This window comes from Galleria mellonella, unplaced genomic scaffold (genome assembly GCF_026898425.1).
Source record: "Galleria mellonella isolate WM207_F2 unplaced genomic scaffold, CSIRO_AGI_GalMel_v1 utg300, whole genome shotgun sequence".
Classification (NCBI taxonomy): domain Eukaryota; kingdom Metazoa; phylum Arthropoda; class Insecta; order Lepidoptera; family Pyralidae; genus Galleria; species Galleria mellonella.
The window spans coordinates 3,933,340-3,945,781 of record NW_026442068.1 but is presented as its reverse complement, the minus strand read 5'-3'; the positions used below and the strand labels follow the sequence as shown (position 1 = coordinate 3,945,781).

Sequence of the window (12,442 nt, the reverse complement as noted above, 5' to 3'; positions counted from 1 at the left end):
CGCCCCCTCACGCGAGAGAAGATGTAGGTAGTATTCCTACCAGTAGCGGGCACTTTATTGAATTCGTATGCAATATAACAAACTACCGCTTTTTGATTGAATTTTATTTACCTATTTAAAAAGATATTAAAAATATATATCTAATTTTTTTATTAATTTAAAAATACTAGATTAATAAAAAATAAAATGATTCGCTTTGCTCTTACTTGAAAATTAATGAAATTTTATTAAATTAAAGAAAGCTGCAACTAAAATTTACCTATTACTAAAGGTGGTAAACTGTGGTAAACATTACGGTCAAATTTAATAATTAGCTATACCTATAGTTTCAATTGTTACTGTGTATTTGTAGCTTGTAGGTGAGTTTACGATATATTAATATTTTGCCTGTACATATAACAAAAAACAGACATAGTTAGCATGTGATCAATAACGGAAGTAAACCCTGTCGATTGAAAACAAAAATTAACGTATTTGGTATGAAAATGGCAATAATAATAATAAAAAAAAAAAAACATAAAGTAAAGATGAAGTCAATTTGAGAAATTCCTTTTTTTAAATGGGTTAAGAATAATATAATCTCCTGGACGATGTTTACCTAGAAGAAAGTTATGAATATTTTCAAGCGATGCGACTATCTGAGTAGTAGGTACTTAATCTTATGACGTAAGCGAATAGTGATTCCTATTTCGATAGGTAAAGCTATAATTTATGTTTCAGGATATTTTAGGTGGTATCGATAATGTTATTTTCCGATCTATCACGTGTTGTAGCTGTAGGAGGCAGGAAGGCCGGTGTCGGATAGGACAATGAGCGATGGATGAGATAAGCAAGTTTTTTGGCGCCGGATCTAAGCTTGATTTCTCCGGTACGAAACAAGCTTGTTTAGTAAATATTAGGTAACGCTGAACCTTTGTTAACAAGATTCTCATATTTACTACCTATTGATTTATTGTAACTGTATCTCGCAATTATCTTTTGAAACTTTATTAACCAATTAAATGTGGTACACCAAGCGGATTTAACGCTTTAGGAATTCTCTATCAGTCAACCTTAATTTAGTTGAAAATTAACGAACATAAGTAGTAGTTATAGTCTATGTACTTTTCAAAAATAAAAAAATTCAAACATTTTTTTTAAATGGATGATAATGGAATGGTAATCCTGCCTGCGCTAACGGTATACGCTAGCGGGGCACCAGTAAGGGATGATAGGTGGCAATGGAAAGGCAGGTTAGTTAGCTTATCGTGATGGATTCACTTTGAATAGAACACGATAGTTTTCAGGGGAAACCGTGAGGAGGTCGACCTAACAGGGTGTATTGCTAACAATGGGGCTACTAATCCCAATTTTTAACAATTCATTATCCTTCCAATTCAAACATTTTAGGTAGTATAGATCTGTATTCCGTATTGTCTACTTGTATTAGGTGTTTATATGCATGAATCAAATTATGAAACCCATGAAACACAAGGTCTGTAAATCGGTTTTCTCTACTAGTTCCATAAAGAACTTGGCGTCAAGATATATATAACAAATGAGAAAATAAATATCTGCAGTATGTAGTTATTTAACTTATATCATTAAAATACTGACTGATCAACGCATGCCTGAAACTGCTGAATCTAGAAGATTGAAATTTTGCAGATAGATTATTTATATAGCGTAAGTGAATAAGAAAGGCATTTTGAAAATTTTGCACTAAGGAAGTAAAGCGGGTTTGTATTTTTTGTATGAAATTTTATCAGTTTAAAATTAAATATGTGAAATTTTAGATTTAGGTTCGTGATTTAAAACAGTTTTTTGGTCTTTTATTGCATTGCATGATGAAAAACCTAAAATTGGGACAGGATATATTTTACTGTAAATATTTAGACAGAAAAATAGCAGATGTGTTGAAAAAATAATAATCAGTTCTTTTTTGTGCCAACAATCACATTAAGTATCTGCCGAATTCCATCACGATTGGACACCAAGAAGTAACAAACAAATAAATGTTTTGTTTTGTAACCTCACGAAATTAAGTATATTAGCTTTGGTCGGATCCTTCAAATTTTAAATTACATTCCTGTTTAATCCTATGATCAGAAACTCCGCATACAACAAAGGGACGTGTTTTATTTGTTAAAACTCTCTAAGGATCCATACTCATTTGTCAGAAATGTAATTAGGCGTGACTCGGATCTTTTATTTTATTAAGTCCTTTGTATATAAAGGTTCATAACGTCACTCGTATACTTACGTGTAAACTGTTTAGTGTCTATAAACTTTATTTTTAATTTTAAATATTTGTATTATTTTTTTCGTTTCATCGCAGAGCGGAAAAAATTGTTTAGATTTGTTTCACTTTATCAGTTGTAGTTAGGCTGGGATATGTATATCTTTGTTCTAGTAAGTATGAAATATGAGTCATTGGTGTACTGAATATCTATAAATAATAAACAAATTCAAAGTATTCCTTTATATATCTCAAAGCAAACTAATGTCTTTTAAATGCTTTATATAGTTTCTCATATACTGAAAAACTGTTTCATTTTGCAGAAAATTGTAGTTATTCATTAAGTTTGTAAGTTTTGTAAAGAAAATATTTAAGTAATGAAATTAACACAATTCAATTATTAACATAGATAAGTTAATTGGATGTAAAATACGAATAGTGCTGATTTTGGACGTTGCAGACTTGCAGAATAAACAGTAACAATTGAATTCGAGAACGTAAATACAAAACAGTAGAAGTGAAACAATGAAATCTGTAAAATGCCAAATACTTCTGTATTAAATAAGAAATTCGGGAGATAATAATAATGATAGAAGTAATGATTTAACAATATTCTCGTTTGTGGCACTGGCTTAGTTGTAGATAAAGAATGAACCAAGCCCAAACCCAATGTCATTGTTATAATTCATTATTTTCCTCTAACTTCTTGATTTTAAATGATATCATAAAAGCGATACTAAACTACCTTTCCCAAAATGAATAACAAAATTAAAATTAATAATTTTATTAATAAATTATAATATATTGGTATTATATATATTACCTAATAATTTTATTTATCATCATTCTGTTATTAATTCTATAGATACTAATAATATGATTTATTATTTGTCATATTATTTTTGCACCATATATGTTATGCTTTATAAACAAACTCTAGATATCTTCTCCTTTAGGGTTCTTAAGGTTGACTGAAATATATCCCTTTAAGTGTATAAATCCACCTGTGTACATTTTTGTTATAATCTATATAATATATATTATCTGATATATATATTAAAAGTGAATGTAGAATAGCATATAAATAAATAAAATAATATTTTAATGTCATCGTTTTGTCGTAAGAGATTCTAGAATTATTTTCATACCTGATAATATTTCTTGGGGGAGGCTGTTTAGTTTCACGAATGTTATCACTGGGTTTCAGATAATTGGTATATACGTGTATAACTATGATATTTGGGATAAAACAATTTCAATTTTAATAAATCAGATGATATAATCGTAAGCCGGCACTTAAAACACATGTTTGAAATAAAGAACCATGTATTAAAATGATAAAACCAAGATATTTCAACCAGTTATCAGTGGTGTTGAATTATATGTATTATATGTTGAATTATATTGAATTATATGTACGAGTATATTCGACTCTTTCTCACATTTTTATTTTATTTTATAATGAACTTTCATTTGACACACGTACATGACACTTTTGGGGTATTTTGTATACAAATACGTAAATACTGATTTATGTTGAAAATGTGATTTTTTTTATATCATTTCATATCCTTCAAAACCATATTTATTTCCAACAATATGTCGACCCAACGGGATTGTATTGACTGACGCATGAATGGGGTCGTGTGAAATATTTCAAATTATTAAAAGATCTTATGGAAATGACGTGGGCTCACGTCTCGCCGAAATTCTAGCCGTAGCTATGTGTGTTCTTGTATTATGTGTATAAGTATAGTATATCAAATTATTGACAATTAGATAGCTAACGTTTGCATATCCCGAATACTTCATTGGGCGTAATCCATGGCTGCCATTAGGTGCTATACAAATGATTTCGTTATAATACGTTTTTGTTATAATTATATTACCTGACAGTGCTACGATCGGGGAGAGATTGATAGTAATAGGACTAACTCAGTCCTCATCGCTATCAATATACCTTATCAGGTCGACCTCCACGCGGCTTCCCCTGGAAACCATCGTGACTAATTTATCGTTGAATTCGTCACGATGGGCTAACTGACCTGCTTTTTCATCCTCACCAATCATCTCTCACTGGTGCCCCGCTAGTGTATACCGATAGCGCAGACAGGGTTTCCATTCCATTATCATCCAACATAAAAAAGAAAAACAATGCTACGACTATGGCATAAAGAGATTAATTTTGTACACAATCAAACTTTAAAAGCATTGTTTATACCTTAAATTATAAAGATTGAGTATGTCATACAACGTCTATGGTTTATACACGAACAAGTTCCGTTTTTATTTTTTCAAACGGTCATAGTTAGTTCTCAGTTGCGGGATTTGAGATACTCTTTCATATACTTTGTTATTTGGTAACTAAAATATGGGTTATATAACATAGGATATATTTTTAACCACACGGTTAATGCACCTACCTGCATGGTTTTGACAGGAATATAAAAGAAATTGTATTCGGTTATACATAGACGATAAATTCACTGCCCTTTTTCGAGCGATAATTAGTTTATTTGATAATGATGTTTCCAGATATCTTACAATTTAGGTATTGTATGAAAATTGGAGCAGTATTTGAACTTGACAGTTTTAGTTCACGAACGTTACAGGTATTGTCTTTGACGATTTAGATTTGGAATTTAACGGTTTTAGTTGTCAAAATATCTATGTTGTAATTAGCTGTTTGTAATCACAAACATCTAGTTACAACATAAATCTGTAAGAACTCTGTTCATAAACTGTGATTACGAATAGAGTTCTTAATTAGAACGATTGATACGATTATTAGTAACAAAATACCAGTGTATTTAACAAAATCCAGGATACGATGTATGTACTAATTATTAAAATAATTATTACTGCAATTTTATTATAACCAAGTTAATGATGTAATAATATTATCTTTACTTGTTTACTAATCGCCTAATATAATAGTGAAGTAAGATTGTTTCAAACAATTACAATAGTATAAAATTTCCCAAACAAACATTTTTATTGCATATAGAAGGATTATTGGTTACTTTTTATCTTGATCGACTCGGTCATTAGTACGAAGTTCAAACCATAACCACATAAAATAACCTATAATTTTTTTTTGGTATTGTACCTATAAAAAAAATTTAATCAAATTTCATACCGTTTTTGCTATTTCGTTACAATTTATTTATTTTAATTAAGTGGGTACTATAACTAATTTAAATCTTCTCATGAAATTAAATGAAATTGCATTGTTTTATCGAAAAGTCAGAGTCGGGCCTTCCCAAGGAATGGTTGAAATTCTAAGTTAAGGGATAAAAGGAAATAACTGGAGTGGACTTCAAGGATTATGAGATTGGAACGTGAAGTATTTGTGGTACGGATTGGTAATTTGGGAAGGTAAGGCAACGATTTTATTTTTTTGAAGGCAAAAGCACATACAGTATAATATCCAAGGTATCATTTTGTATGCAGTTTTATTTTGAAATAGTAGAAAATAAGTAAATAAACGCTATTCGCTTCTATTTGTCTTCTTACTTTATTCATAACAGATATTGATATGGGTTTCACTATCATTTAGATTATACTGTAATATGTTACAGTAACAGTAAATGTTATATTTATTAAAAAATATTTATTAAAAATAAATGCAAATACTGTATATACATAATGTAATACGGTACTCTGCATAACTTACAACTATATCCTACGATAAGCAACATTGTTTATCTTATTACTTAATGATTTTCAAAGAAGTCATTAAAAGTTTACCTGCCGTTTTCGTTAACTTAGCCTTTAGTAAAGTACAGAATTAGGGGAGGGGAGGATTGTGAATAACTTTAGAGATAGTTTCGCGTCCTTTGTATCAGTCTAACACTTATTTCAGGTATGTTTCGAAATATCTCTACTCGTCTCGCCGCAAATATAAATTTATAGTAAATAATGTGTGTTTAGTTAGATATTTTGAGTGACGCTACTATTCATTTCGGTAAATACTTATGCAGCAAATGTGGAAAATTTGTAACAGATATTGGATAGTAATAAATTAAACATATAAAATCACTTACTACCCATTAAAATATTATCATCATCATACTATCTTGATTTGTCGACATCCCTTCAAATTTCATTGGTATCGGCCCCTCTGTTTGGGAACGTTAAAACAATTCATAAACAGGCAAAGACTTGAAAACTTATCCCTCTTTTTGTATAGTGGGTTAAAATCCGCATTGAAATAGGTTAAATTGTAACATAAGTTATAGTAAAGAGATTAAGAAAAGCGAAAATAGACAATAATATAATATAAGATTTTAAAGCGCTCAGGTCGACAAAGGCTTTCCTGGTAAAGCACAGACAAAAGAACTCGGATTTTGATGCCACAAACAGATATACAAATCCATAGACAAATGTTCCAAACTTATAATAGCATCCCTCTTTTTTCTGCTTATTATTGTTCTATCTTTATTAATCATATAAATAAAGATATTTCACATTATGTTAGACTATAGTTAATAATCCTGTCATTAATTGCTGTGTGTGCCCCGACATAGAATGGGCCACCTCTTCCTTTCCCATGTATGTTGTAAGAGGCGACTAAGGGAGGGCGAGGGATGGGCAGCAGCGTCCCTCTTATAACATCTCTAAGAGCCTAACTGCAGTTGCCAACCCGCCTGCCAAGCGTGGAAACTACTGGCAAAACGCCGCTTATGGTGAAGGCTCATGTCCAGCAATGGACAGTTAACAGTTTACAATATTAATAATATATTGTCACGTAAATGCCTTTTAGTTATTAAAATGTCAATTGTTTTAATTATGAATTTATTCTAATTATAGCAATTGATTCGACCATGTACCGGTTTAATTTTTTTCATAATTATATTTTTTTAGTGAGAACAAGAACGAATGGAATGGCGGTCATTCATTTCTGCTTTAATTTTTGTCGAGAGAACACGCATTAAACAAGCTATCAAGATTACAAATATCTTTTATTTCCTGTAATAGTCAGTAAATAATCATCCAGCTATTAATTAATTCTTTTTAAAATATATTTTTATACAGTTACCATTAGGCATATGTGGATAATTATATATACTCGTATTATAGAGTTTTGGTAAAGTTTTAATAGAGAAGAAATAATATAGAGTATTTATGATAATGATTTATAAGAAATAAAAGTAAATAATGTGTCTTAATTTATTTTAACTTTATTGATCAATAAAATGTGCATACAATGGACGTACTTTATGTTATAAGCATTCTTTATAAGTCAACCTTTAGGATGTGCAGAAATAGTTATGTTAGTACATAATATATACATTATTATAATATGTGAATGGAATTAAAAATCGCAATACACTTTCATATAATTTTATGTTAAAATTTAAATATTAATTGTAACTCTATGTAAGTATTTATAGTAATTAATGAAGCGAATTATAATTGAATGATTATTCCCAAAAGGGATAGATATGTCTGCTGTCTGTATCTATGGCTGTATGTATCTCTAAATGTAGGCCTTTTTCATTTAGACAAGTGGCCGCGTTGTGAGGATACAAAAAACCCGACTGTTAAATTACGTAAGTTTTAGGCAGTATAAGGCTACGTTCATTTAATTCTGGTACTATCGTCTTGTAGCTTAGGCTGTCTGGTCATCAGCATTGTTTCAGTTAAAATATTATTAACATCTTATGTATTTACTTAATATTTTTTTACCTAACCGTTACTTATAGTTAAAATTAATATGGGACTAACAGGGATATAAATCTATCTATCATTTACAGAAAGAAATTGTCGCTAAAAAAGCAAGACATTTGGAATTCGCGTGTTTTTATGTCAATTCTGGACCGATTGTGATGATACCCGAGGGAGACTTTGTACAGAAGTTGTTTGCTTGGCTACTTCTGTCCCATTCGTGTTTCAACCGTAAAGCTGTTGTGTTTGCATGGCTGTGTTTCGGTTTGAAGGGCATGACGTGAATTTACAGGGTGCAGAGGAATAACATCTGAGTCCTCAGGAATGCTAACACATGGGGGAGGGGATATCATGGGCGAAACAGTATATTCTGTTATGTTCATGGTACTGCTCATATCTATAGGCAACGGTTACCACTTTCCATCAGGTGGGCCGTCAGCTTGTTTGCCATTCTAAGTTGTATAAAAAAATTCCTTATACAATCGGTAGTATCTATTTTTATTTATCTGTTTATATTTAACATATATTATGTTATAATTTTTTTTTTATTAAATATATGAGTCAATTAATTAAATGGGAAATAAATATAAGTTGACAATGAAATAAATGTAGAAAGTTTTGTTTGTAAATAACATTGTTTACTGAACTATATTGTTGGCAAACAATGGACCTTTCAAAATATTCAGTTATAAATTATCCGACATAATGAAATTGATATTTGATTGATAAAGTGTATAGTTTATAAATTCTGTGGGCAATTTAGTAGTGTTCAGTAATAATAAGTCTTCGTACTATCCTACTATTATTATAAACGCAAAAGATTTTGAAAATATACATAAATACTTATATTTATGTATATTTTCAAAATGTTTCGCCTTTGTTAATCCTTCATGCAATAAACTACTAATTGGATTTAAATGAAATTTTGCATGCATATAGGTAATATCTTAACATATAAGGGTACGGATCATAAATATTATTTTGACTAATTATTAATTACATTTATTTTTTTATTAAAACATTATAGGTTTAATTTATAATTAATTGTTTGATTATGTATGTTTATTTTATAAATGTTTGTAAGTATATTGTAATACTAAGTCTTACTAGGATATAATTTATTTAGAATATACTTATAATGGGATACTTTATATGTTGATTCATGCGGCTGAAGTCACAGGATACAGCTAGCAGTAAATATGAGATGAAGTGAGTAATGTGACTTAGCGTTCCATTAATTTTTTCTTCTTATTTCGTTTGATTCTTTTGTTGATTATATCGCTATTTCTACATTGATTTTCATAAATCATTTTGTAATCATTATACTCTCGTGTTGCTCCCTTTATACATTTATGATGATTGAAACCGCCGTATTTCGTTATAAAGCAATAACTGGTTGTTGTAAAGCAAAATTTACTAATCCTCTTTCTATTTATAAATTTTTACGCTTTTACTCGTACTACAAAAATAATTTCAAACATCGCTTATCTAAACAGTATTTATTAAATAAAAATAAATTTAATAATATTTAATTAGTGTAGCAATGTTTATTAAGTATGTAAATTTCCAAAGTCCTTAAACTGTTGTAATATAGACATATTATTAAAATATGAAAATCTTATTATAAAATAATAAAAATCAATACGGTTCAATTATTGTTAAGTGATTAAAAAATTTCTTGCCAAGTGTCCAATTTTACTTGATATCTGTATATAGAAGAGTTAAAAAATAATAATAATATGGTGGTCTTAATAAAACCAATAGATGCTAAAATAATATTTTTTAGGAATTTTGTTTGTCTGTATGTTTCTTTCGACATCACGCAAAAACTACTGCAGCAAGCACCTGGTTATTGCAAGTTTGACTTTTTTATGGTAAGTTAATTAAAAACTAATGCGACTACGAATCTTCTAGTCGTTTATAGGTTTGTATTATCACGAATGAAATCGCTGTTTGTTGAACAAAATGAACATTTTTACATAATGTTTTACATTATTGTAAAATGTCTTGACGCTAGGAAAAAAAACAATTACGTGTTACGCTCGACATTCGTGTTCGGTACAATACAAAGAAAGCGGCGGCACTTGACGAAGGTCCTCCTCTTACAAGGACAATTTAAATTAAAAATGCTAAATCGTTTCCATTCTTCGATTACGATCAGTGTTCTAGAGTTTGAACAAGTTAATGTGACTTTGGTAATATTTCAATTGTATCATAATTAAGTCATGTTTGTACAAGTCTGGTGTTTACTTCTTAATCATTTTATCTTATGCAAATTCTTTTATAAATAAAATAGGTAAATAAGTACTTTAAATAAAAATGGAACTCTGTGTACTCACCCGAGAAGGATTGTTATTAAACTTGCAGTCAACATCGTGGTACGCATTAAGAATATCTTGCGCATAGCTCAGGCTTACTTTGTTTTACTTTAAGGGCGCTTGTGTACTTTGAAAGTGTTGTTGCGTGTTGTTATCGCGGCTAGTTTGTGTTGCGCGTCTGTGGCGCCGCAGTCGGCGTGCGGCAAAGATGTTCAACGTTTTGTAGGACTCGCCATCTGACTTGATTTTCTCACAGTCGAGCCACGCGCAGGCGTGTTGCCTATTGGAAAGCGAACCTTCGAATCTCGCCACAAAAATGAACTTTCAATTCGATATACGTCCGAAATATTTGTACAAACCCTACTTGTTGCCACTTATGTAATTCATATTTTAATATGCTTTGACTCCATTGAAAGTTAAATAAAATAGTTTATTAACAAATAAAGAACTAACGAATACTTTCATAACAACCATTTCATGATCATAAACCAATGTGACTATAAACTTTAAATGACCATAGATTATTTTATATAAATAAACAAGGAAAAAAGAATTCACCACATTCACAGCGATTTGGAAAAGTGAAAAGCTATACTAAAACTACGATTGATTTAAATTAATAAAAAAAAGTGACCTTTTTGTTTTTTAATTCAAAATTCAATTGTAAATAACCTTAAGCTTAACATCTCATTACTTATTTTAAGGTGTAGATCTTGCGATTTATGATTATTAAAAGGAGGAATACTACAATACATTGGCCACCAGGTCATCAGGCCTGGTATAGGTATTTATCCCAAGTTTAACTTCTCATGCTTACATGTGCCGTGTTTAAATAAATAAAAAAATATGTCTTATTTGTTTTTTGTCCTTACTTTTAAAGTTTTATATACATGATACAATAATATATAAACTTATTATTTCATAGATCTCACAAACGGCTTATATTCGGAAAGTGAAACTATCTTTAACTATTCCTACATAGCCTCTTAATTGAACTCTGGTCGAATTACCAGTTATTCTGTATATCATATATGTATAATATGATCTTTAGATTCACTTATATTATATGTAGGACTTATGAAATGTTCACAATTTAAACAAAGGAAGTCGATGAAAATAATACATTACAAATTTACTTATTGAGAGATTTAAAATATTTAATCAACATTCTCTTATATATAGGTATATGTGTAACTTAAAGGTAATAGATATTTTATTTTATAGATATGTATCCAATCGTAAAGGTAAAAGTTGTTTAATATTAAATTACGCTTGGACGACTAAGTAGATTCATAGAAAATTTCCTACATAGATTACACCATATTTTTATCTTAATCTGTGTGGGTAAAGCTATTAGAGTATTTATAGTTGAAATGCAAAACGCTACGGTGTAACAATAGGAAGCAAATGGCATGATGATCCCTAAGGCCGCGGATGATTGGTTTGCAGGTGCGCTGGTAGACGACGCAGTGTGCCGCTCTCTGCCACTCTATAATGAAATGGAATCGCTCGATCCTCTAACTGATGCCATTCTATTAAGCAAATCCCTTTAAACTGAACCTATTTATATAATTTTCCAACATAGAAGTGCCATTTAAATAATGTCACGGTCCAATTAATTTAGAAATGGTTTACGTTAGAATATTAAAAGGACGTCCTGTCAGCTGAATCATATACTCGTATTAATTTTATTAAAAAAGTAGATTCCTCTTAAGACGTTGACATTAAGAAATAATTTTCAATAATTTATTTATTTAGTATTTTAAAACATATAACTGTATTAGGTATGCATTTGAACTAATATTTTAAAATTTCCAATAAATTCCCAAATGAAACACGAGTTAACGAAAACGAATGAGACTGTTGTAAATTGCTAGTGTGTATTTCTTACTTCGAAAAAATGTATGATGAGATCAAGATGAGGAAAAATAAAAAATTTTGGAAACAGCCAGCGTAATTTATAAAATGCGCCTTTAAATCAAATCTCACTTTTATAAGATTAATTGAAATGGAAATTTTCATTTTCTCCTTTCCTAAAACTTCATAACTTCGAAATCTTGTTATAATATATTTATTTCTCCATTTTCTTTAACTTAAGTAACTAAGTCTAGAGTGAAACAAAGACAAATGTTTGTAAATAAACACTGCGGTTAACTTGAAATTTGAATGCAGACCATTCTACGAATATTATAAATGAGAAGATTTGTGAAGACATTTCGATGTTTGTTACTCAATC

At 29.7% G+C, this 12,442-nt stretch overlaps 1 protein-coding gene across 3 annotated transcripts in view; it reads right to left on the bottom strand.

Moving 5' to 3' along the window:
* LOC113509082 (gamma-aminobutyric acid receptor alpha-like) overlaps positions 1–10,427 on the bottom strand; it is a 31,794-nt gene extending 21,367 nt beyond the window's left edge. For 2 of the 3 annotated variants that reach the window (XM_052895574.1, XM_052895576.1), the window contains exon 1: positions 10,228–10,427. In XM_052895574.1, the coding sequence (XP_052751534.1) occupies positions 10,228–10,292 (65 nt within the window). In that variant the 5' untranslated portion in view covers positions 10,293–10,427. Of the gene's footprint in view, positions 1–3,366; positions 3,540–10,227 lie in introns of those variants that run through there. The other variant, XM_052895575.1, reaches the window with a different exon arrangement.
* Between the last annotated feature and the right edge of the window lie 2,015 nt (positions 10,428–12,442).